Source organism: Plectropomus leopardus, chromosome 4, assembly GCF_026936395.1.
Source record: "Plectropomus leopardus strain MGB_pleo_1.0 chromosome 4, ASM2693639v1, whole genome shotgun sequence".
Classification (NCBI taxonomy): domain Eukaryota; kingdom Metazoa; phylum Chordata; class Actinopteri; order Perciformes; family Serranidae; genus Plectropomus; species Plectropomus leopardus.
Genome location: NC_142179.1, coordinates 10,361,819 through 10,387,303, shown reverse-complemented (window position 1 = coordinate 10,387,303; position 25,485 = coordinate 10,361,819). Strand labels below are relative to the sequence as shown.

The 25,485-nt window shown below is 38.3% G+C and overlaps 2 protein-coding genes across 4 annotated transcripts; one reads left to right on the top strand and one right to left on the bottom strand.

Annotated features, from left to right (window-relative positions):
- Positions 1 to 447: 447 nt before the first annotated feature.
- On the bottom strand, positions 448 to 14,409 carry naaladl1 (N-acetylated alpha-linked acidic dipeptidase like 1). Of its 3 annotated transcripts, none has more exons than XM_088076521.1 (20): positions 14,337 to 14,409; positions 11,358 to 11,502; positions 10,197 to 10,369; positions 9,256 to 9,377; positions 8,241 to 8,360; positions 6,828 to 7,020; positions 6,550 to 6,643; positions 6,350 to 6,454; positions 5,404 to 5,489; positions 5,199 to 5,318; positions 5,022 to 5,107; positions 4,665 to 4,728; positions 4,018 to 4,085; positions 3,812 to 3,903; positions 3,050 to 3,143; positions 2,757 to 2,838; positions 2,342 to 2,515; positions 1,949 to 2,036; positions 1,752 to 1,844; positions 448 to 1,033 (listed from the first exon to the last, which is right to left on the bottom strand). In XM_088076521.1, exons 3-20 carry the CDS (start codon positions 10,345 to 10,347, stop codon positions 856 to 858), a joined length of 2,010 nt encoding a protein of 669 aa, XP_087932647.1. In that variant the 5' UTR covers positions 10,348 to 10,369; positions 11,358 to 11,502; positions 14,337 to 14,409; the 3' UTR covers positions 448 to 855. The 3 variants fall into 3 exon arrangements, with proteins under 3 accessions (XP_087932647.1, XP_087932646.1, XP_042343889.2); XM_088076520.1 differs by lacking the exon at positions 14,337 to 14,409 and adding an exon at positions 13,272 to 13,391; XM_042487955.2 differs by lacking the exon at positions 14,337 to 14,409 and having other exon boundaries at positions 11,358 to 11,758.
- erap1b (endoplasmic reticulum aminopeptidase 1b) lies at positions 14,342 to 25,351 on the top strand. The gene is made up of 19 exons (XM_042487954.2): positions 14,342 to 14,480; positions 15,540 to 16,048; positions 16,486 to 16,624; positions 16,799 to 16,933; positions 17,131 to 17,251; positions 17,867 to 18,021; positions 18,271 to 18,384; positions 18,811 to 18,942; positions 19,188 to 19,319; positions 19,662 to 19,745; positions 19,960 to 20,117; positions 20,448 to 20,527; positions 20,671 to 20,854; positions 21,016 to 21,172; positions 21,900 to 22,084; positions 22,256 to 22,417; positions 22,502 to 22,642; positions 23,504 to 23,585; positions 23,957 to 25,351. Exons 2-19 carry the CDS (start codon positions 15,564 to 15,566, stop codon positions 24,125 to 24,127), a joined length of 2,817 nt encoding a protein of 938 aa, XP_042343888.2. The 5' UTR covers positions 14,342 to 14,480; positions 15,540 to 15,563; the 3' UTR covers positions 24,128 to 25,351.
- The last annotated feature ends 134 nt before the right edge of the window (positions 25,352 to 25,485 follow it).

The following is a 25,485-nucleotide window of genomic DNA, read 5'->3' as shown; positions in this document are numbered from 1 at the left end:
ATGACCGCTTAGGGTTTCCACACATCATCAACAGCGCCAGCAAGTTTTGTTAAATTAACCAGCTTTTAACCTTCGTATGACTGCATTACTCATATTTCTGTTTAAAAAATTACGACTGATAAGATACAAGTTTAAAACCACTGAGATCAAACAGCTGGTCATTGATTTTTTGTTTTGTTTTATATTATCTTTGCACATTGCAAGATAGGATAATGTACTATACTTTGCTTTACTGAGGTTGATGTCTGTCTCTTTTGTCATTAGTGACAGCTGTGTCAATTGTGTGTGCCTTTTCTTCACTATTGCTCGTAATGTACTAGTTATCTTGCACTGAATGCGGAAGGACTGGTATTAGCAATCTGCAGAAGAAAACATACACTTTTAATCTTTGTAAGTGTAAGCAAATTCTAAAAGTTGGTGTACTATTTAAAAAAAAATTAAGAGTGGTTCATCTTTAATTAAGTGCTTTAATAAAAAACATTTGTCATATTTAAAATTTCAACCCTGCAACAAGACAGAGGATCCCATTCATGTTGTTTGGTGATGAGCTTTGTTCACTGATTCCTAAATCCTCTTGCTTAAAGGGTAACAACACCCATTTTCAAAATTCATATGTTATTCCTATGGTCTAAGACAGTCCAAAAATTTTAGTAAACATGAACAACTCAACCAAATCCAAAAACTAGAGTGCTTAAACTAATGGAAATAACACATTGGAATACTTAATTTAGGTGGTTTCCTCCTTTAGTATCATCATAGTAAAACTATGTGCTTATTGGCTGAAGGCTCCCTACTTAAAGAAAAAAAATATCCCTGAGCGAGTGCAGTTCCTCCCACCTTCCTCTCTTTCTTCGTCTATATGACTTCAGCCAGCGTGTGCGCAGCTCCCTCGATGGCCTGACTCAGGACGGACAGGTGATAGTGCACTCTGTCCCAGGCGCTGGACTCTTCTGATGACTCAGCGCTGGCAAAGGCATCAGCCAGACCCGGGAAGGTCGGTATGTGAGCACTACTTGAAGTCCAGATAACGTGCCTGTGTGATATACAGGGAAATAAAAATTGATATAACAATGACAGGCAGCTGAACAATAAACAGAGATGTGCTAAGTCACAATGATGCAGATAATCAGTGTCATGATTCCTAACAGGGCACAAGGAGAGGAGTGTTAGAGGGAGGCATGGAGAGGAAGAGAGACAGAAACTGAACTCTGGGGAACCTCAACAAGCTGCATGTCTGATAAATAAAACAGTTTATTGTAGAGAATAAATGCCTTTTAAGTATCAGCTCTGCTAACTAGGTTTGAGCTCACGATGATGAAATGCATGCTAAAATTTAGCAGATCTATGCAACAGCTGAGACATCTCACTCCAAACCACCTATGTCAACCTTGAGGTAGTGCTACAGAACCAGAAATGGGCTTACTGAAGTACATTAACCCTTTAAAACCTATGAAAATTGTCCTGAGTTATTTCAAAAGCATGGAAGGAAGGCAATAAGAAGAAATGACCCAGCAATTAACAAGAAAAGATCGTTAAAAATGTTCAAGGAAGGGAGTGCTTCTGGTACATTTTCAACGAATCAAAAATTAGCAGTGGGCCTTTACTGGACCCTCTTTCCTCCTATTCTCTTCGTAATACCTTGTGGCCATCAAGCATAGCGGCAGATGGCAGCTTCTTTATAGTATGCATACAGCTCCAGAAACGAGTATAGTAACCAGTGCTATTAAACTGAAACATCATCATCATCTTACCTGAATGCATATTTATCTGGAAAGGCCAGAGGGTCCAAAAAAGCTCGGTCCAGCAGCATAAGCTGGTCGTTGATCCTTCTGACCTTCAGCGGTCTAAGAGAACACAGACAAAGAGAGACAGAGAGACTGGCATTCATTTTTATGTGGACTTCAGGGGAGATAATAATATGTCTTTATATGTATGTCTGTGCTCTTACGTTTCATTTGCCAGGTCTGAGGTGCGAATCACCTGGTCCAAATGAGTAGCGGCACTGCGGAAGCTGGCCACTGCTTGTTTTAGTGGTTCTGAAACAAAACAGATCAGCTGTGCAGCAAAAAGTTGATCCTCTCTGATTCTCTGTGGGGTTTTTTTTTTTTAACTTTTAAGTGTATGTTTGTTGCTACAGAGAGCAGTTTGATTAATGCAAGTTCCAGTCAGAGATTTTTGGCAATCTTTGGTCCAATAATTAAGTGTAATGTAGTGATTATTCAAACTGCATTGGCCAAACAAAAAGTGCTCACTGCTCCATTTGAAACAGAAACAGTTTTATCTTGCCATATTGCATCTACTCATGCTGCATTGCTGAAACATCTCTAACTGTCCTGCTTACCCATGGAGATTTTCCTGCTCTGCAGTTGATGCTGAAATTGGTTCACTGCCATGTCGAGGTAGTCCTCCAGAGTCTCAGCATAGTCACTGCAGTTTAATGGCAACAGCAGGCTGTCAGCCAGTCGGATCAGGACATTTCCTGCTGTTCTGGCAATGGCCTGATGACTGACAAACCCTATGAAGACGTAGTAGTAGAATGATGTTACACACAAGAGGTTTTGGTTTGGCTGAGAAATAAAAGATGCTTTTAAAAAAAATGCAAGTTTTAAATTACATTTGCAAAAAATTTAACATAAAATAAAGCAGAATTTGCAGTACCATGTCAGAAAAATCTTAAGATTTCTTCCACTGACTGTACAGGAGGTACAGTACAAGAAAATCCAAAATGTGCTAACATGAGAGACATCACTGCTCACCAGGATCAATGAACCTTGAAGCATAGTCAAAGGTATCATATGCTGTGTGGTATGCAGGGTAAATCCGTGCACTTGTTTTACTCTGTAAAGAAAAAATGTCCATGTGATCAGAGTTCACAAATAAGTTAAGTCCTATTTGAAGTGCTCCTCATATATGGGCACACCAAAATTATTTTGTTTTCTCGGCTAATTTAAAAAAAGAAGTAAAATGAGACAGCTTAAAAGTTATCAGCACAGCAAGATAGCAAAATGCCACAATTTTAAGACATGGTTAGCAGAGAGGAGGAATATACCCGATCGTATGTGTATGAAATGTCCATGGAAGTGATTCCCAGGTAATGCACAAAGGCAGCGTAATCACTTCCCGCTCCTGTCAGGTATCCCATCCTGTCAGAGGCAGACAAGAAAACAAGGTGCATTTTTTATTAAAAGCCTGAAATTTCCATGAGGACGATAACCTCGATGTGTTAAAGATGCAATCACATCAACATACAGATTATAGAGCACTGAATGGAAGGTACGACTGCATTTTCACTGCAAAGATTTATGGATTTATTAAAAAAACAAAACACCATGGGTTAAGTAACGAGGTTTTGCCTGTTAAATAATTCAAGCAGTCACATAATACAGATGAAATGCACCAAATATTGAATATTACACCCCATTACATCCCATGTATGCTGTAGTTGTTGAGAATGCATGCTCTTTTTCAGCTGCGTACTGTTAGATCCACTCTCTCATCCATGCAGTCATACCATTCTTTTGTTGACCAGCCAGGGGCCTCACTGACTCTGATTAGGCTCTTTGCTGAAGAGCCTTTTACTTGTTGAAGTGGGTTCACATTTCTCATAACTCTATTGTTTCAAATATCCAATCAAAAGCCTGTCCTTAAAAAACCTATCCACTACAGATAATGGAAGGCCTCTAGATCAACAATGAGCTAAACGCCTTCCACACATACTGTAGTTTTGCAAAGTTTCAGAGGAGGGGTTGGAATTTTTAAAAAATTATACTAAGATTTGGATAATTATACAAGTGTAACCATAGTTCATTACTTGGGAATGTTTCCATGGGTCGGGCTTGTCCTGTTGGCATATTGGATCCAGTTATCGTACACAGATGTGGAGTCCAGTCCAGGTGCATCGACCTGGAGAACAGACACAGTCTGATGTGACAGGTTCCTGGCAGTGCGTGGACAATAGTTTTGCAAAAAAATGCTGGAGAGAAAAACTGACAGGTGTTAATTTTTTAAAGAGCTCACCTGTTTTGCAGCTTTGAAGATGACGTTTTGTAGCGATGGCATCCCAGAAGCCCTGAGAGTGGCGTTGGCTGCGTAGTGAGACATGAATGAGTGTTTTGAAGTAGCATCACTACTAACTTGTACATTTCAAGGCACAAAACATGTAGTCTCTGAACACAATTTACAGTTGCAGCCACTGTAAGAATTCGTGCCGTAAATATTCTTCAACCACAGAATTATTAAAGACTGTCAACAAGATAGTTTCAATAAAATGTCTACTTGCATCTGCAGCCCATCTGCAGCCTAATAAATCAATCATCAATCACGCAAAAATGTACGATCACATTTGTTTTTTTAAGCAGTTGGTGATAATTTGTCCAACTACAAAGACTGCAACTGTCCATGTGAACCAAAGGCATAGGGTTTGTTTCAATATTGGGAGATGGAGACATATAAAACAGGGCTTTGTGAGCATCAAAAACTTAATATTCCTTAATTTTGGTGAATTTTTTATGCACCAATTCATACCTTTTCTGCAAAAAATTATGGCTTAAATGTATATAATTTTGTCAAAATAAAAGTCCTCTGCTACTATCATGTTTTTATCATGAGTGAAAAATTGACATGGCATTAGATCATTTCTGACTGATGCAGGCGGAGCTTCTTACCAAAAACAGCTATGTCCACATTGATGTAAGCAACGGTTCGTTCGCTGAGCTTGGCGAAGTATTGCTAAAGAAAAAGACAAGATCAAGGTCATATTTGTTACTGTACATACACAAGCAATACTTAAATTATGAGACCATGAAAATAATGCCTGTAGTGATAAAGTATGGAATAAATAGTAAAATCTGCGTGACAAGTAAAAGTCCTGAGTGTACTGAACTGAGCAGTGGGATATTTTTTTGCTAATGAATACATCTTTTGATTTGTAAAAAAAGACTCATTCCTTCTTCTACACTTTTCCTTTTAAACAAAAAATATTTAGTTACATGCACATGTCGAATCTAAAAGATTAAAGTCACCTCGGCATATTCTGCAGACCCAATAAGGCCGAACTCCTCCGCCCCCCAGCTCCCAAAGATAATGGACCTGCGAGGCCTCCATGTGCCTGCCACAGAGAGGAGCAGAGATTAACTCTTTATCCAACACTATAAACAAAACAGTTAGACCGTCATTCCTTCGCTGTAGACTCTCCTCACCCTCCTTGACCCTCTTGCCCAGCACTCTGGTCAATTCCAGCATCACCGCCGTCCCGCTGCTCGGGTCGATGGCACCATGAACCCAGCTGTCCCTGTGGTTCCCGTAGATCACATACCTGTCTGTGGACATAAAAACACATAGAGCACAAACTCAAAGTAATTACAAGATGAAAAGAGACGATGGCTGACTGGTCCCCAGTCTCACCTGGCTCGACGCTCCCTCTGATAACTCCCATCACGTTGGAGGAGTTCTTCACCTCCGCATAGTTGAATATGTCCAGTTTCACATCACTGGAAAAAAGGTTCATATTCTGAAGTATGAAGCGACAAATAGATATCCCGCTGCTGTTCCATCTCCAACAGGAAATTATATTTAGACAAAAAATATAGATTTTACTATTTTACATACTCCAGGAGCTGAAAAAGTCTTGTATGTCACTGAAAAATTATAAATCAATCAACATATGGTTCTATTGTTTGTTTATATGTTTACAACAGGGTTCCTACCGCCTAAGACAAGTTAAATTAAAGATTTTTTAAATGACTTTTAATGCCACTTGTAATTAAAGTTAAGATCAATTTTACAATATCCAAATTTAAGGGAAAATAACCCAACATGAATCCACATTAGTTACTTGGGGTTAGGAACAATTTTGTCCAAATGTTTATTGTGACATAAAAGACAATTTAATTGGTCAGGTTAAAAAGTCAGATGATCTCCTTAAAATGTTGAAAAAACCCTTATTAAAACCTTCTGGATAACATATATTATTATGAAAGTATCAATTTGGATTGCCTTGAAAAAAAACAACTCTTTAACTTGTCATTTGACTAGATGTGGTAGATGTGTTGCTAGTTCCTTATCTGAGTGATGTTGTAAATCATCAATTATTTTGAGATTTCAAAACATGTCAGAAAAAAAGAATCAAATCCTATCTTTTTACATTTTTAAGACATCTGACAAATTAATATAGGACATTTTAATGCCAATTAAGGCCTTATTTTTTAGATTAATGAATTCAAAGCCTTTCAAAACTTCTTAAGGATCCACGGGAACCCTGTACAACACGTTTAAACAGATGCACTGCTCAATAAAAGTCCCCCTAGATCATCTTTAAATGCAGCTATTGCTTGAATGTGCAGTTGGCTACCAGTTGTTGAAAACGGATGTTGGTTTAAACCCTGGACCGCCGAAGTTGTAGGTACAGTTGAATGCTCCCCTCCATGTCTCTGGAGCTGCATTTCCACCCAGCTCACTGAAATGACAAGTGGAAAAATGAGCCAGAATAAGTTCATAACCAACCATTTTGGGCTGTGATAATTCCACAAGCAGATCTGTCTCATCACAAACCAGATCAGCGTGTATGCATCCTCAAATCCGATGGGTTGAATTGGAATGGGAGGGATCCCTGTGACGTCCTCAAGAGGAATTCTGTAGGTCTCCTCTGCAAAATAATTCATAATGTGAAGAATATATAGAAACGTTAAATATCAAAATTGCCTGATTTTTAAAATATTTGTATGCCTGTTTGAAGCTGTATGTAGCTGTTGTAAAAGTGCAATGGCATTAAACGCACTATAAAAGACAAACAATACTGCATTGTGTACCATTTTAACGTTACTCTTTACCTTTGGCAGCCAGGTAGGGAGTGAGCATGTCTCCATAGTCAGTTACAAAGGAACCTCTCTCCACACCAGAGGGTGGCATGTACCAGGAGTGAGGATACGTCTCATTGACGTCTGACATGAGACCGTCGTTGATGTCAAAAGGGTCAGTGTACACAAGCACACCAAGAACACCATAGGGTGCTGCATTGATGGCCTGGATAAAAAGACACACATAATATTTGATCATCCACTGAATTTAATTCAGTCAGTGCTGACTCACAACCCAATAACCACATTTCAGCAAACCGCAGACTCATTAAATTTGGACATTATTATTTAGCAAATAAGATGAAACTTTATAATGACTCAATGGTTCAATTACATTGGTGGTGAACAAGTGGCTAGGAAAATATCCCACAGGCACAAAATCCCAGCAGGAAAGGCAGCAAGCGATGTCACACACGCACACACACACACACACACACACACACACACAAAAAGCTCCTGGAAACACAGCGAGGGGTCACGACCAAACACCCACATTTGATAAGAAGCGGCTGGAACAGCGCTGACTGACTAAATCACAACCAATTTCATTGTTTATTGGTCTCAAACAGGTCTGCAGCTTGGCAGGCATCTAAACGTTGATATGATACATATGAAACATGCAAACGTGATGTATTCATACTTTGCAGAAAGGTACATCACCAACATTTTCCTCTGGCGACAGGGCTGTGACTCATCAGGTTTTTTGCTGTTTCTGTAGCTAATATACAGAAAAATTATTAAAACTGTGGCGGTATATGTTACTAACTATAATGCTGATTGGTGATTAGTGCACTATAAAATGTCACTGAGTGTGACTCTTTTAACAGGTGATTTATTAAGAAACTACCACATTATAAAGTGCAGAATATCTAACACACCTGGTTGTGCACTGTCTTTAGAATAAAAGCCATTTTGTTTGCATAATTTCATGATATTGAGACGGCGGTATCTGTATTTATTTATTGAGCTTCTTTGTTTTTTATCAAGGGTAGCATTAAATACAGATACTCTTTTTAAATCTTGCTGAAAAAATGGATACAGTTTTTGGATTTTCAGGCCTGTTGTGTAGCACATAGTGTTTAGCACATTAAAGCACACAAAGGTTTTTTGTGTTGTGTTTTCAGTTGATATTAGTTCTCACAGTTGCTGTAAAAAAATCTTTTATTTAAGTTGGTTAGACTGTGAATTTCTGTCCTAAACACCCTTTACTATCTCAATTAAATGTGTCATTTACAGATCAGAGGTGTTGACTGTAATGATGGCACGTGCCAGACCAGTAAAAGTTAACGCACTGCTACTTTTGGCACAGAATTTTCTTTTCTCCTGGATATACTGTTTCTGCTTGTATAAGGCATAACCAACCAAACAGGCTAATAAGTCACTCACTTTAGCAGCTCTTCCTGCTCCACCATATCTGGTGATAGCGATGGTTCCTCTAAGGTCCAGCGTCTGGTTCAGCAGCGCGTAGTCACTTGGTTTCCCCTGGTTGGCGTACACCAGTTTCCCCTAAAACCATCAGAAAAATCAACAACTGGTGGTGAAGTAATGCCAAAATAAGGCATCTTTTCATTTAAAAAGTCCTCACAGTGGAAAGATAAACTACACAGGGACAGGACAATATTTATTTTATAATATACACATTATATACAATCTATTTATTTAGATTTCCTCAATCTTCTCACAAATCCAATCTAAAACATCATGCAACTGCCTGAGAATTATTTTACTCAACACTTGTGCTTTGGTTTTATAGATAATATAATAAGACATAATGCCGACAAACAAAGGACTTTATTTTACTCCTTATCACAGGCTCCTCTTTTATTACAAGCCTCATTATATGGCCTCCTCCTGCCCTTGTCACTCTGAACACATGGGCTGTTGTTGGTTTATGAACTCAATCGACACCATAACGTGTAACAAACTATCAGTGCTTGATAAGACCAACAAAATGTTTTAGCCTTGAGGATGTTGTATCGGTTAAGAAATGCAGTTTTATGGAACAAGTAATCCACCAGTTAAATCTGACTTAGACTCAAACAAATGAAAATGATCATTCAAAAGTATTGTTCTCTATTGTTCATGTTTTTTCCTATTTTTTTAAGGTTTACACCTTGTATAGACCTATATAAATTTAACCTTAACCTTAGCTCCACGTCTGCTATTGTTGCACAACCTATTGACCGTTGTTTAAAGCAGGATAAATGTCTCTTATGTGTCCTCGGACATATGTAGTTGAGATCTCTTAAAGATCTCAGATCCTTCAGTAATCCAAAACAGCTGATTTATCATCATTGATTGATTGTCACATCTCACATCTGTCTCACACAAATTACAGCTCATGACCTTTTAGGCTCCTTTCTTACACAGAATTTCCTATGTGTGGGATGCAGCTTTTTACCTTTGGATGTCCAGCAGGAGAGTATGCAGCATACGGCTGAACCACCTCAGGATCATTTTGGTCTAAAGTATAAATCTTCTCTTTTTCTCTGGCAGTGTGCAGCACAGTATCAGACGGGCTCACTGAAATGAAAAACTCACAGTGACCGGTCTGCTATTGACACCTTTGACTGCAGTAAATCATACAGCAAGGAATGGGACAATCGCAACGAAAAACTAGTTCACTGTGGTGGATTTTCATTAAGTCAAGTCACTTTCATTTATAAAGCCAATTATCATAAATCACAATTAGCCTCAGAAGGCTTTACAGCATACGACATCCATCTGTCCTTAGACACTTAAATTGACTAAGGAAAAACTCCCCCAAAAAACAGGGGAAAAAATGGTAGAAACCTCAGGAGGAGCGACTGAGGAGGGATCCCTCTTCCTGGATGGACAGATGTACAATAGATGTGGTGAAAAACAATGGCATAATTGTAAATACTGTGTTAAGCACCACCCTAAGAGACTGTCGGGTAACCAACAATAGAAGAGACTCTGCTAAATCAGGCTGCACATGCACAAACCTCCAAAAATATTCAGTCACTGGCACATTTCATATTTCACATTTTATTCAGACATTATGCCATTTCAAATGGTTAAAAACCTGGTCTATGATTGTTTATTTTTCTCTTAAGTTATTTTCACTAAAAAAAGATGTGTGTCCTCGTCTCTTAACAAAATGTAAGCTGTTTCAGTACGGTCATGCCAATCAAGCCTCTTTGAATTGAGTACGATTTAGTGCCATTTTAAGAGTTTTTAGCATATTTTCGTAAATTTTCATATACCCACATACAGCACAACACAGCCTGCAAAGGATCATTTGATTAGCATCTGTGAATTTCAGCATTTAAAATCACATAGAGTGAAGAAGGACACACATTCAGCAACCTGTTGACTCACCTACAGTGACCTTGTTGGGGTTCTTGGGGTCGGGGAAGGACAAATAGACCATGTACTCTTCTCTCCAGGCCTGGTCTAGCCCGGTCTCGGGGTCCTGCCATCTCTTTAGCATATACTGCACAGTCTGCTCATCTCCTTTTGTGGTGGCCATATGAGGCACTTTGGTCAGCTCCCTGCAGAGAGAGATGAGGATTAAGAACCGTTTGATCCTGTAACGTTTTGGATAATTCACTGTGTAAAACCTAGAAGTGCTGTGAGGAATTTAACGTGGCTCGTTGGGAAAACCACAAAGGGATCAAGTGACACGTTGGAGCTTTTTCAAGAAACTTTTAGGAATATACAATGGTGCTGAATTAGGAACAACTGCATGACGCTAAATGAACCCCATGAACTCATAACAATCTATATGAGTTTTTGTTTTTTTACACTGAGACACAAAACAAAAGTTGCTTAACTATCATAATGACTAGGTTAAAACCTAGTATTTTACTGGACCACGTACAGTGGTTCCCAACTTTTTTTTCCTTCAGGGACTTCTTTAAGATCACTGAGTAAACAGAAGACATATTTTAGGAATATATCATATAATATTAACTTCATAACAATAACATCAGAGAACAACTGATAAACTTACAAACATAATTAACCGAAATGCCCAACTGCAGAAAGTTTGTGTTAGATTAGCAACTATGACAAACTTTGAGCAGATTATTTCCTGTGAATACTGCATCAGAGATGAGTTTTCCTGATATTGGTTGAAAGTTTTTATAGGATTTGATATACCTACAATCATACATTCTTTAAAGGCTTCTTTTTTGCTTGGCCATCTTTTCTAAGACAGTATGACGCTGTTTAGAAATCACTTGGGTTCAGGTCTTCACTATGGGCCATGAGATTAAAAAAATTAGTATAAATTTAACACTAATCTAAACTTTAAAATATACAGTTGCATTAAATCATCTTAGTTATTTATTTATTTATTTTTTCTTATTTTATTTTTTAAATATTCAAGTTTTGTATGATTTTTCAATTTTTTTAAAACAAATATCATACTGGCGTATTTTACAATCCACTCTTTTTCTTACTTTTATTTTGTGACTTTTTTGTTTTTTTCCACAAAAAGCACAATAAACCAACACAATCTGAATGTGATCAACTCACCGGAGGTTTTCTTGAATCTGAATGTTGTCCACCTCAGACAAGAACTTCTCAATGAAGCTCTCGTCCACATCCTTCGCCACATCCTTCACCCAGGACGGTGCCGAGCTGCTGCTCTTGGTGATGCCGTAGTGGCCGATTAGGATACCTACGGTCAGTACGACAGCACCACACACAGTACCAATCAACACCTGCTTTATCATTCTCCTCCCCGGAGTTACGTCTTCAAATAAAATTGTTCTCGGTGTCTTTGGACCTGAATGTTGTTTCAGACAGTGAGCTGTCTTCAAGGTGTCAGAAACGTTGTGGTGTTGCTTATAAATCCAGGCTTATGCAAGAGAAAATCTTTTGCATCTGACTCCCAAATGATGACTGCACAGTAGTGCTGTTGCAGTAGTAGCTGCTGAAGTGACCTCCCATTAGAGAGAGACATGCTCATTGTAAAGTTTACTCATTAATGTTTGCAGATGGGATGGACTTTATCCCTCTGTGTATGTGTGTGTGAGGGGGTGTAAATCAATTTATTTTCAGTGTTAACACTTTACAAAGGGTTAACTACGGGAAGAAAGAAGCTAAATGGATTCATTTAAACTGAATCAATTGCTGAAAAAGCAATATATTGCCAATTTAAGATGTCCTTTTCTTGGCATCATAATACTTCAAACAGCTAAAATGACTGTCAATGTCCTTTTACTTACAGCTGGGGCAAGTTGACACGATGAAGGCAACAATAAAAAGATTTAACGTGCATTACACTCTGTCAGCACATAGAGAAAAATACCAAATAACATGGTCTGTTTCAACTTTTTCAGCCAAGAACACTACAAAACTAAGATTGTCTTGTCCGTGTCCATTTATAATAAATTAAGATCATTTGAGAGGCTGAAAGTGTTCATGGATCTTGTGAGTTGAAATAGTACAGGTCTTTCATTCTGTATGCCAATGCCACATGAACACAATCTTTGTTAAGGTGGCATATGACTTTTTTGGGTTCAACACATTCAATCTGTGTGATGATAGTGCCGTGAAAAATTAACTTCAAAATCAATCCAAATTAATTTTACTTTATTTTCCTTTCCACCTTTTTTCCCTGGCCATCTACTGACACCACTGTTTGTATTATTGCATTGTTATGCAGTCTTTGTTTGAGGATGGCGCTTTAATAGGCACAGGTGTTTCAAACTGTATATGAAGCTCGTAAGCGTTTTTGTATTGTGTATTGTGTTATTTCTGTGTTGGACCCCATAAAGACTAGCTAATGTGACTGCATTAGCTCATGAGGATCCTAATAAATTGATAAATAGATTGGCTTTCACTGGTTATTTGTCTTCCCTATTTGTATTTATTGTAATTACAACCGTTTTTTTTCTGTAATGTGTGGTGCTGTTGTTGTGCAAGGGTTATGCTGAGCGAAAGGAAAATATGGGAAAAAAAACTGCAAACCAGCAGTGTGTTTGTTTGCTCATGTTTTTCAGCAATAAAAACTGTATATAGTTTATAATTACTGCTTTGCGGTTTTATGTCTCTATGAAAACTTAAACAGCAGTTAGAGTTTACATGCATGTCTGTCCGACTTAGTATGTGTGGTGTTTTGTTTACAGTGTTTTTGTAGAGCAGTTAAATTGACCTTTGACCTTTTGGATGTAAAATTGTATCATTTTATCGTGCTATAATTTGCGTGAAATTTTGTCAAAATTAGTGAATGAATTCTTCAGTTATGGCCATAAAAACGTGTTTTGTGAGGTCAAAGTGGCCCCATTTCAGAAAGCAGGCTCAACCGCTTTTTTAGGAAAAACGCAGCGAAAAAACTCAATTTTCAATACTTTACCACAATGTCAGTTAAAAACACACACACACACACACACACACACACACACACACCAAAACACAACGATAACATTTTAAACCAAACCATACCTCGTCCCCACTCCAGTCTGATACTTATTTCAGCAACAAACAGTTTCAAACTTGAGAACAAACATTTCGGTGTTTTCCTCCATTTTTCTCAAACGTTTGTGCCGTAGTAATCTGTTTCCGCCCATACGGCTTCAAAATAAAGGCCCAGAAAGAACAAATAGGAAAAACGGACTTTCAAAATAAGAGGTGACAGGAAGAGGTGAAAGTGAATTTAAATTTTTACCACATTTACAGAAATGAGCTACCTTTTTAAGTTTACATTCACTGACGTCCTGCATGTGAGCAAGACCACAAAGCATGGAGTTAAAGTGGGGAGGACAACAGACAGAAATTGTCATAAATTAATTTTAGTCAGTTAAAATGTACTTCTCTACTTAACTGATGTTTTTTTTTTATTTAAAAAAAACTGTATGCAGTCTAGTTCTTCTCTCTACAGTTTATGCTTAAAACAACTTACTGCTTGCTGTTAGTTTTCATTTGCACTTATGATTCTGACATTTCCCCATAAAAATTATTATATCATTTTTGAGATTTTCTTTGGAAGACCATTCATATAGATAGAAACTTGAGAGGGATTTTAAGTCCCAGTATTCACCCAACTGTAAACATCTTGCCAAAATTGGCATGTAACTAAGTAAGCGTAACTTTTAATTTCAAATTCATTTTTAAAATGTTTCTATACTTGGATGGATAATTATCATCAGACAGGAAATTACAAGAATCCAACGGGAGCAGAAATCACTAATCAAAGCAATGGCACATCCTAGTGGAGAAATATATTATTGCTCACCATAACTACACGTAACTTCCTGTCTACAGTACATGTTTCCCTGTATTGCATACTGTAAGATGTGACTGCTCTTGATTTGGTTCTCTTCTATAATCATGATAGAGTGACACAGTTATTTAACTTTAAAAAATGTGTTGCTTTTTGGCGAAAAGTGAACCGGATGTCTTTATAACATACACTTCCTGGACTGTCAGCTGAGCTGCAGACATGAAAATAAGTCTTGAACTAACAAAAAAACAACATATTTTCTTGAATTTGCAGTCATGTCAACTCACCTGCAGATGATTAAATGACTTCAGCTGATATGTAACAGAGCGGGACGTTTCCTCTGGTTTCTCCCAGCATGCAACTCCTCTTTCGTCTGTTTCACTTTCATTCTTGAATTATTTCTGCTAACACTGCGTGCCGAAGACGACGCGGTAAGTTGACTTAAACATTAAGGAAGTCATTCGTGTTAAGAATGTATGATGATAGACAATATAAGACACCAGTTTGGGTGAAATAAGAGGGCTTTTTTTATAGGGTTTTGTTCTGCTACGCTAAATGAATGGAAATTTTATGTGAAATCGAAAGTGTTGCACTTCCAGTTCACCTGTCGTGTTTGTGCGCTGTCGTTGTCTTATTTACTGTATGTTTCAGCAGAAATACTTTGATTAACTGTGCACTTATCACCGAGTTTTTAGATAAATGATGTTTGTGACACCTAAGGGACGGTTTGTTATTTGTGAGAGGAGATGGGGTGGTAGCCTAAATAATGGGGGAGGCATGTCAAGTATTTTTTTAAGCACGAGGGAGATACTCACGGTATTTGGCTCAGTCACGTCAAGTCAATTTTAATTATATAGCACGTTTCATACAAAATAAGCTCAAAGTGCTTCACACATAAATATGCACAAAAAAGGTAATGGTAATATTAAATGAATACAGATTGATATCAGGGGAATGGCATTTGATTTTATAATGTTGTATTTAAATAAATGAATGAATAAATAAATATTTAAACCCCAAAACTCACTGGCAGGCTTAAAAGGTATGTTTTTTTGTTTTTGTTTTTTGAAAGAAATTGCTAAAATGACAGCATTTATCACAGCAAGAAACTGTAAAAACAGAAATTATCATTGGATTTTCACATTTCTGACAGCCCTTGAACACAGAATGTGTGATAGATGTGTCTATCACAAAACATGACCAAATCTAAGCTTTAAATAGATATTTTTATTTCTTTTCTTTTTTTTACCAATTGTTTTCATTTATTTTCAACACATCTTGCAGGGTATACTGTATATCAAACAAAAAAGAAGAAATGTGAGTGTAAATCTGTCTGTAGACAATAAAGTTATGCTCATTCTCAAATAATTATCTGTATCAGCAGATCCTTAGAAAATAAGTTAATAACTTTTTTCAATATAGTTTGAAAATGTAAAATAAATCAAGAGTATTCATTAACTTAATCATGCATTTGTATATTTGTATTACAGGTGAGAGGATTTTCACCTTTCAGCATGTTAACTGCACCTCTCCTGCTGCTGCTGATCGTTCCCTTTCTATCTGGAGCACAGTTGCCAAATCAAGGCCAAGCCAAGGATGCCCCTGTAGCCACCAACGGCAAGCCATTCCCATGGGACCGCATGAGACTTCCTAAAACAATCTTTCCCCTCCACTATGACCTGACCATCCACCCCAACCTGACCACGCTCGACTTCACCGGAGTTGTTCGCATCCTGCTGGACGTGCACGAAGACACCAGCACCATTGTTCTCCACTCCAAGCAGCTGCAGATATCCAATGTGCTGCTCTTTGCACCTGAAGGTGTGAGGCCTCTCCAGGTGTTGGAGTATCCTCGTTTCCATCAGCTCGCCCTGCTGTCAGACTCAGTGCTAACCAAAGGGAGAAAGTATGAAGTTCAGCTGGAGTTTGCTGCCAACTTTTCAGACAGCTACCATGGTTTCTACAAAAGCAGCTACCGCACCAGCACTGGGGAAGTTCGGTAAGAGCTTGAATAACATATTTTTCTGTTTCTGTTTTAGAAACTGTATGTAGCATTTTAACATCACCGGATCAGTTAAACATTAAAATCGAAATGTTATAAATCAAGACTTTTTGAACTGCTTTTTATTGAATGTTACGTGTGATGATGCTGTTTGTCCAGACAAATATGCAACTGGAAGGGTTGGTGGGAAATGTAGTCTTAATTTTGAGAAACACCACCAACAGCTGTATGACAGAAGTATCACATAGAGGATATCAGTAATGTGACAAATCAGTTCTGATTTGTTTGTGGAAATACCAGAGTTACAACAAATTTGGCATTAATAAATTGATTTTGAAAATGCTACATACAATGGCTTTACTTATTTTTTGATCTTGCATGTTATGTTAAACATTATATAACTTTTTGTATTTGTTATTTATTTACATCATTAGGGTTCTGGCATCCACGCAGTTTGAAGCCACCTTTGCTCGCGCAGCCTTTCCCTGTTTCGACGAGCCCGCCTTCAAAGCCAAATTCACCATACAGATTATACGCGAGCCGCGCCACATAGCCATATCCAACATGCCCAAGGTACACATGAACACATAGTTCTTCCTTCACCTTAATAATGACACACAGTGAGAAGTGTTACAATTATTAAAATATAAAAAAAAATTACAAATCAATTGCACTCTGTCTGTAATTGACCTTTTGTCTTCTCCTTTCTTTCCTTGTTTTCTGTCACTACTCAACTGTGTTTCTCAGGTAAAGACAGTTGAGTTGCCGGGCGGTTTGCTTGAGGATCACTTTGACACGACTGTGAAAATGAGCACTTACCTGGTGGCTTACATTGTGTCGGACTTCCTGTCTGTGAGCAAGACCACCCAGCATGGTGTCAAGGTTAGGAGGACAACAAACGGCAGCCATGCCACGATTTCTCACTCAGAAACTGTTAATAGAGTACTTTTTACATGTACAATATTTTTGAGAAACATGTTCAACAGTATATACAGTATACATTTAAATTGTCATAGAACAACCATTGATTAAACCTGCTGTAATGCAGAGGATTTTGCTCTCTATGTGTTTACCATCAGATTTCAGTCTATGCTGTACCAGAGAAGATCGACCAGACAGCGTTTGCGTTGGATGCTGCCGTCAAGCTGTTGGACTTCTATGATGACTACTTTGATATTCCTTACCCGCTTCCCAAACAGGGTCAGTGGAAATACATGTTATTATATTACAAAGCCATTGCAGTATTTTCGGCTCTACTGTATTTATTTTGTAAAAACTGAGTTTGCTGTTTGGACTTCCAAAGAAGGGACTGAGGTAGTCAGAGCTTTGTGTTGTAATAAACATAAGAAAGAACTTTCCATATGGTGGAATTGGCATAAATGACCTCCCCTTTACTTCTGTTAACCATTGTAACAAGATCTGTGTCTGTTTTTAATTTTTCATTTGTCTAGAAATGTTGTGGTTTGCACAGCATTTGTTTGTCCCTTGTGTAGACATCCATGAGCTCATGTCTTGGTGTGAGGTATATAAATTAAAATATTCAAATTTAGGCATTTAAAGATGCCAGTGGGCTGTGCACTGACTAGATAATAGATTTGTTCACTCCTGAATGAACAGAGAAGTTATAGTGAAGTACATTTCATTAAGATATTTTTAAAGACATTAAAACAGCAATATGTACTAAAAAATATCTAAAAAATAAGTATTATGTGTTTGTATGACATGTTTCAGAGCAAAATTAAAGAGGCAACAGCAGGTGACGTTACAGTACCTTATGTATGTTTATGTTTATGTTCTTCATGTTGTTCCCTGCAGACCTGGCTGCTATCCCAGACTTCCAGTCAGGTGCGATGGAGAACTGGGGGTTGACCACGTACAGAGAGACGGGTCTTCTCTTCGACCCTGAAAAGTCCTCAGTATCAGACAAACTGGGCATCACCAAGGTCATCGCCCATGAGCTGGCACACCAGGTAGCTCACCTGCATCATCTCTTTAAAAAAAAATATCACTTCATTATCCTGCAAAACATTGCCAAGCTTAGAAAGTTACAAAAAATTGTTTTGCTTTTATGAGGAGATGATTGAAGATGGAAGCAGCTTTCTCGTGCTGAGACTAAAAGTTAGCATATAACTTGCAGATCTTAACTTAAGGATTAATTGGTATGCTAAATTCTGTTCTTGTACGCTAAGATGTTCTCACATGTTCTTCTTCCTGTCCAGTGGTTTGGGAACCTGGTGACGATGGAGTGGTGGAATGACCTTTGGCTCAATGAGGGCTTCGCCAAGTTCATGGAGTTTATTTCTGTTGACATCACCTACCCAGAGCTGCAAGTGGTAAGAAACGAGCAGAAGGAACTAACTTGAAACTTAGAACATGGGAACGAGTGGTCTGAACATACAAATCAGCTCAGTCCTCAAATTTGTCTGTTTGCCATACGGTACAATGTGTCTTTCTTATACGTGCTTTCTCTCTGTTTTTGCCTCTCCATGTTAAATTAAGAAATTATTCTTTGACATGGCAAGAAAGGTATTAATGGTTCAGTGTAGTATGAAAGTAGAGTAGGGTATATTTACTGATTAACTCCTGATTGATTACAGTATTTGTTGAGTATTTTAACATTGCAGTGTGTGTGTGTTACTGTAAAACCTTCTAGATTTTTAAAACTAAATTTTGTCTCAAGTGTTATCTGAACTTTTGTCTCTCTCTCATTCATATCCTCCCCCCACTGTGATATTTTCTCTCCCCTTTTTTTATCCCAGGATGACTTCTTTTTGGGGAAATGTTTTGAGGCCATGGAAGTGGACTCTCTCAGCTCCTCCCACCCGGTCTCCACCCCCGTGGAAAACCCCACGCAGATCCAGGAGATGTTCGACGACGTTTCATATGATAAGGTCAGCCTCATTCTGTCGCAGGACCACCAACTTGTTGTCAATGCACTTGAATATTGGAACCGTGTAAACAATTTTTGGGCATGTATGATAATTTGCATGAATATGTTTCTCCCAAACTTTAATCAAACTGTGGAGTCGAAACAAAACATCAAAATACAAGTTAAAGAACCTCTAAACGTACTTAACCACACGACAGAATTTATACAGATTGTAGATTTTCAGCATGCTTGTGTTCCTGTTTTTAGGGAGCGTGTATTCTGAATATGCTGCGGGACTTCCTGACTCCTGAAGCCTTTGAGATCGGCATCATCCGATATCTCAAGCGCTACAGCTACCAAAACACCGTCAACAGCCACCTGTGGGACAGCCTGACCAATGTGAGTGATGTGTGGGTAGATGGTTAAGAGAAACATCAAAATTATAATGCTTATATTTTACTACTGATCTATTTTTGTGAGGTGGACCACCAGAGATTAGAAAATCATGCTAGAAATTTGGGATTTCTAAACCAAAATTAGTTTGATTTAATTAATTAGATAAGCCCAGGATACTTCTAATTGATGGTTAACCCACTGCAAGATGTAACACATGTGTTGGTACCTGTTTCTCAGCTCAGCACAAAAACTGTTTTTGCCTATGTCATGGTGAAGTATCAGTGATACTGCCAGTGTTGTTGCTGTTATGATTCTCTGCTAAAGTTTTGTGCGTCCTCCTATCAGATCTGCAACTCAGATGATCTGGACAAAGGCCGGATGAAACACCAAGAATTCTGCTCCAATAGCAACCTTCAGACTGGAACCTCTGTATGTTTTGGTCATTTTTATGGCAGAAATCATATTCTCTCTTTCTTCTTTTACTATTTTACTTATATGAAACTTTTCACACAAATTCTTTATTTGTGTATCTCCAAAATGTTTCTTTAGTACTCTTGTGTAGCTGTGCCACAAATCTGTCTTTGGTTATGATGTTTAATCATTTATGTGTATCTAAATGTATAATGTGTGTGTGAATATGCAGAAATGGTACTCCGGTGATGAGCTGGACGTCAGAGCCATCATGGACACCTGGACGCTGCAGGAGGGCTTCCCGCTGGTCACTGTGGAGGTCAAAGGTCGGGAGGTCAGGCTCAGTCAGGAGCGTTTCCTGAAGGCAGACGACCAGTCCCTCACCGAAGGGTAAAATATTACATTAAGAGTGTTATGACGTATACGTGAGCAGTCTCAGTCATGCAGAAGTCCCCCTGCTATTTGAGTGTTTTTTGGAGCATTACTGTCATTCTCTGTACTACCACCAGAGTGTGACAAAAAAATAATTTTCAAAAACTGCACACGCTGTTGTAGCAACTCAAATGCAAAAATCCATCGATTAATTGCCTTATTTTGTCATCCGTATCTCTTACAACTCCTGACTGCAGTTTTATAATGAGCTAGTGTAGCAGCATTTAAAGTATGCAGTGCGAAGTGTGTGAAATTTAAATTTTTTAAATGATCATTGTGTGTTGTTAGATTCCTGTGGCAGATCCCACTGACCTACATGACTAGCGCCTCCAACACCGTCCACCGCTTCCTGCTGAAGACAAAGACTGGTTAGTGTGTAGCTCAGTTAGAGTGACGAGGCTGATTTTTGTATTGCTATATTTCTATCAACATATTGCACATTAAAAATTAATTCTCCAAGTCCTCTTCAATTCAAAGTTTATTTCTTTCTTGTATTAACTCCACCATGCAGATGTCCTGTACCTGCCGAAGGAGGTGGACTGGGTGAAGTTCAATGTGGACATGAGCGGCTATTACATGGTCCACTATGCAGGCGAGGGGTGGAACTCCATCATCAAACTGCTGCAACACAACCACACGGCTTTGAGCGGGAACGACCGCGCCAGCCTCATCCACAACGTCTTCCAGCTGGTCAGGTCTGTTTGGATAACAACAGATGAACCTGCTGTTTATCCTGCATCACATAATAACAGTAATTTTTTAGGAATTAGATTTAAATCACACTGACATTTTCCAGAAAGAAAATATAGTTTATTTACCATGTTTTGATAGAGAAGATTTGTATCGTGTGTTACAGTACAAAGATGGTGAGGCTGGACACAGCTCTGGAGCTGTCTCTGTACCTGTCCAAAGAGACTGAGATCATGGCTGTGACTCAGGGCTTCGGAGAGCTCGTACCTCTCTACAAACTGATGGAGAAAAGAGACATGGCTGCTCTGGAGAACCAGATGAAGGTTAGTGAAAGCAGCATGGCACAACGAAAACAATAATCCATGTATTCCAATAAAATGCAAAAAAACTTGTCTTGAATTTGTAGCGACTCGTAATGGAGGTTGTCACGCTGCTTTAAAGGGTTTTGGACACTCAAACTTGCCTTTCAATGCGATTAATCCAAAATTCAACATAAACACCCCCTTAGAGCAAGGTAGTAAGACAAATGCATGTACGTCCTTGTGAACGAGACAAACCCCATTCTGAAAATAATGCTCCACAGTGCTACTGGAGGTGCAAAATCTAAACAACTAACTTTTAAACTACTAGTGCTTCTCTATAGCAACAGAAATATACACACAGAGTCATGGTTCTCTGCATAAGCACTAGAGAGCCTGAAAAGCAATGAACTGTGCACAAGCAGAGTGCTGCTTTTAACTTCTGGCTGTTCAAACAAAGCAAAATTCCTCTCAGGCAGTTCAGGAAACATACTGCTCAAACTTAGGTTATTTTCTTTTGTGAATAATTATAGTTTACCTTTTTAAATATAAAATGGTTATTATTGATGTTGGGCTGAAACTGGCAATTATTTTACTAAAGTCAGGTCTTTATAGGTCTAACCCATAATCAAAAACAACCAAATTTATTCCGCTTTGGAAGGTTAATGCACATTTTAGATTCATAAATGATGAATATCAGAAATAGACTGATAAAAAGGTGCTTTATATACTGACAGTATGTGTTTCTCAGGGTTACATTGTGGATTTGTTCCGGGGGCTGATTGATCGGCAGAAGTGGACTGACTCTGGATCAGTGTCTGAGCGAGTGCTGAGGAGCTACCTGCTGCTGTTCAGCTGCGTCAGAAACTACGAGCCCTGTGTGACCAAAGCCACTGAGCTCTTTAAGAGGTGGAAGGACTCTGACGGCACCATGAGGTCAGTGGTCATACAGTCAGACAGCACACCAACAGTGTCCGTTAGATATTTGATTCTGTCTCTTCCTCCCAACTATGACTTGTAGCCGGACCTGTACTTTCATTATTTGTATGTAGAAATTAATTGTTTTCATAAAGTTTTCACTGAACTTGAACCCCTCTCTGTCTTTAGCCTCCCTGTTGATATCACTATGGCTGTGTTTGTCATTGGAGCTCGAACACCAGAGGGGTGGGACTTCCTCTTTGAGAAGTATCGTAGTTCGCTGCAAATGTCTGTAAAGAGCCGCATGAAGACTGCGATGACTGTCACCCCACTGCAGGACAAGCTCCAGTGGTGAGTACATTATATCACACTTCCGCAAGCTTTTTGTTTCTCTTTCTTTTCATGCTCTTTCTTTATCTTTATCTCTGTCTCCAGGATAATGGAGCAGAGCCTCATCGGAGAGGTGATGAAGACTCAGGACCTCCCGGATGTGATCGTCTCTGTCAGCAGGAACCCCCGTGGCTACAAACTGGCCTGGGACTTCCTCCGAGCCAACTGGCACACCCTGATCAAAAAGTCAGTCTCCACTTTAAGCATATCCTATATAATCTTCTGCCATATCTACCCAAGTTTTGCAACTATGTGTTATCAAAGAATGTTGGTCAAAAACTTCTTAAATCAAGCTTTAGGGATAGTTTATTCCAGTAGTACATATTTTTCCTCTAACCTGTAGTGCTGTTTGTCAGTCAGTAGATGGCACTCAGCTTGTGGTGCTCAGAGTGCCAAAAAATGACATTTGAAAAACTCAACAGCAATGTCTCTGTAGAAATCACAACCTGACTTCTCAAGATGTATAGCGTATCACTGCAGCATACATCCACTGCTAGGTGAGCTAGCTAATTTTACAGCTCAACCGAGAAGGACACCATTCAAGCAAAAGATGCTCGCTTCGTTCTGCACAGTGATACACTTGGCGGATGTAGTTTGGTAGAAAGAAAATGCCATCTAGTTTCAATATATGGAAGAGAAGGCAGATATCTCTTTGGTTGATATCTTCACCACTCAGCAACTCTCACCAAAACAATATAGATCAGTGGTTCTCAACCTTTTTGTGTCAAATTGCTAAACATTAGGTCATGAACCCTTATCTGATTTTGCTTCAGGGATGTCCATCTGAAACTATTTGGGTTATTACATATGATAAACAGCACTACAGGTTAGAGGAAAAATATGTATTTCTGAATTTGGGGTGAACTGTTTCAAGTCCTTAAGATATTAATATCAACTGCATCTAAATTTTATTATTTTTATTATATTATTATGCTGACTTTTGTTAGTACTGTAAATCTGTTCAGCCTGAGAATGCTTGTTTTCCCACAAAATGTTAGCAGTCATGTATTCTGAACTTTGAACTTTGTGTTTGGTTCGATGCCATAGGTTTGACCTGGGCTCTAGCACCATATCTTATTTGGTGACTGGGGTGACCAACCAGTATTCGACCAGGGAGATGTTGGATGAGGTAAGTTGTCTGTACTTTTGGGCTTCGATGACGTATGTCTGTCTACAGAAAGTGCATGCTGTTGCCCCAAGAACCTGACTGTGTCCCACGTGTCTTATGTCTCCTATCTTTCCCTTTTTTGCTGTAATTCTTTACCTCATATATGTATATATACATATGTTTAATAAAATAGTTAATCACTGTCTGTTAATCACTGGTTACTGCTTTCAACAACAAGGCAGGATTATAAATAGATAAAAACATATTGTTTATCTGAATTTGTCTAATGAAATTAAATTTGCTCTTTTGGTCAGCTTGTTTATTAGATGAATTTGTGGAAGTAAAATGTTTGATATGTTTTTTTTAAGTCTACCTTCCCTGTATGTGTTCAGATACAAAGCTTCTTTGGTTCCTTGACTGAGGAGACGGGCTCAGAGATGAGGTGTATCCGGCAGACCTGCGAGACCATCGAGGATAACATCCGCTGGATGGACACCAACCTTCCTCTGCTGCAGGCCTGGCTCAACAAACGCAGCCACAGAGGTGTGCGCGAAGATTTATAGACTCAGGAAAACAAAAACGTCTTGTTTGGATAATAATGAAGACAGAAACTGCAAGAGGTATGGAAGCAACAAAGCTCAAAGTATCTCTTAGAAGCAGACTTTAATGACCATTTTGATGTAAAACTTTGATTTCAACAACAGTGACTCCTGACTTACTCTCCCATATGTAAATATAGAAAACAAAACAAACAAAAATGTTTGGATGCTGTGTCTTCCCAGTACGTACCACTAATTAATCCATACCTGACTGACCCGACCTGACTGGACCTGACTCGGCACTAATGTGTCGACACTTAGGACTTACTTGTGACCTTCAAAACAGTTAAATGCCTTTATTGTTTATTGGGGGTGTGTCTCAGGTTCAAGAGATCTAAATAATTTTGAATTTCTTAAAAGAACCTGTATATGGTAAATGTTTGAGGAGGTAACATCACTTTGAAATGAGCGCAGTTAATACTCAGAGTTGTCTGTGTGTGTTTGTACTTGTATGTTTGTTGGGGTGTGTGTGTGTGTTTTGTATGATGCTGGGATGGGCAAGTTTTTACCTGAAATGTTGAGATGCTTCAACATTAATTCTGTTTCCTGTGTGAAGTCTCTCTCTTTTTTTAACTTAATGTTTAACCTTGTTGCATTATCAATGCAGAAGGCATATTGTACAGTGTTGTACAAACAGAAAATATTATTTCAGTACCAAACCACTCAAAAAAACAAACAAAAAAAAAAAATCCAATTAAAAAAAAATGGAAATGGCCCCTAGAGAAAGAAGGATGCCTCCGGTTTTCAGCAAAAATGCTGTGGCTACACCCTAATAAATTCTCAAAAAATTGTAACAAAAGTTGCCTTAATGCTCTTTTTAGATATTTGCAGAATCTAAAGGTTGTGGACCCCAAATTAATATTTTTATGTTTAAAATTCAAGAACACACTGCTGTAAGATGCAGATGATTTTGCACTGTTTGCTTGAGTCTCCAATATTGGGAACATGAAAATTAATTCTGACTCCACTGGACCTTTTGGTAGCACTATTAACTTTAATGAATTTCTCAGATGACAAAAGAAAATGCACTATAGTAAATGTTACAAAAAGTCATGTCAGTGTAGCCTTATTTTTATGCTACTGTACAATTTTCTATAGAACACAAATTATAGCAATTCTGTTATTTTGTCTGGACAATGTGTGTTGTTTGAGTTAAATATTGGGTCAATAAAGTTACATTTGACTTATTGTATTGTGTTCTCTTACTTTTATCAAAGTAATAGTTAAGTCTGCATGTGAAACCCTGGGAGGTTATATGGATGTAACCTTTGTACCTTTTCCCTCTGATCAGCATGTCAAACACATTGCCAGCAGTAAAAATC

Excerpts from the sequence above, each read along its gene's own strand:
- erap1b (XM_042487954.2), top strand. The coding sequence starts at position 15,564 with ATGTTAACTGCACCTCTCCTGCTGCTGCTGATCGTTCCCTTTCTATCT. Across the intron at positions 18,943-19,187 it reads ACGACGTTTCATATGATAAG|GGAGCGTGTATTCTGAATAT; the intron begins GTCAGCCTCATT and ends TCCTGTTTTTAG. Across the intron at positions 23,586-23,956 it reads CCAGGGAGATGTTGGATGAG|ATACAAAGCTTCTTTGGTTC; the intron begins GTAAGTTGTCTG and ends GTATGTGTTCAG.
- naaladl1 (XM_042487955.2), bottom strand. The coding sequence starts at position 11,557 with ATGATAAAGCAGGTGTTGATTGGTACTGTGTGTGGTGCTGTCGTACTG. Across the intron at positions 3,904-4,017 it reads TCTTCAAAGCTGCAAAACAG|GTCGATGCACCTGGACTGGA; the intron begins GTGAGCTCTTTA and ends TCTGTTCTCCAG. Across the intron at positions 3,144-3,811 it reads ACCCATGGAAACATTCCCAA|GATGGGATACCTGACAGGAG; the intron begins GTAATGAACTAT and ends TGCCTCTGACAG.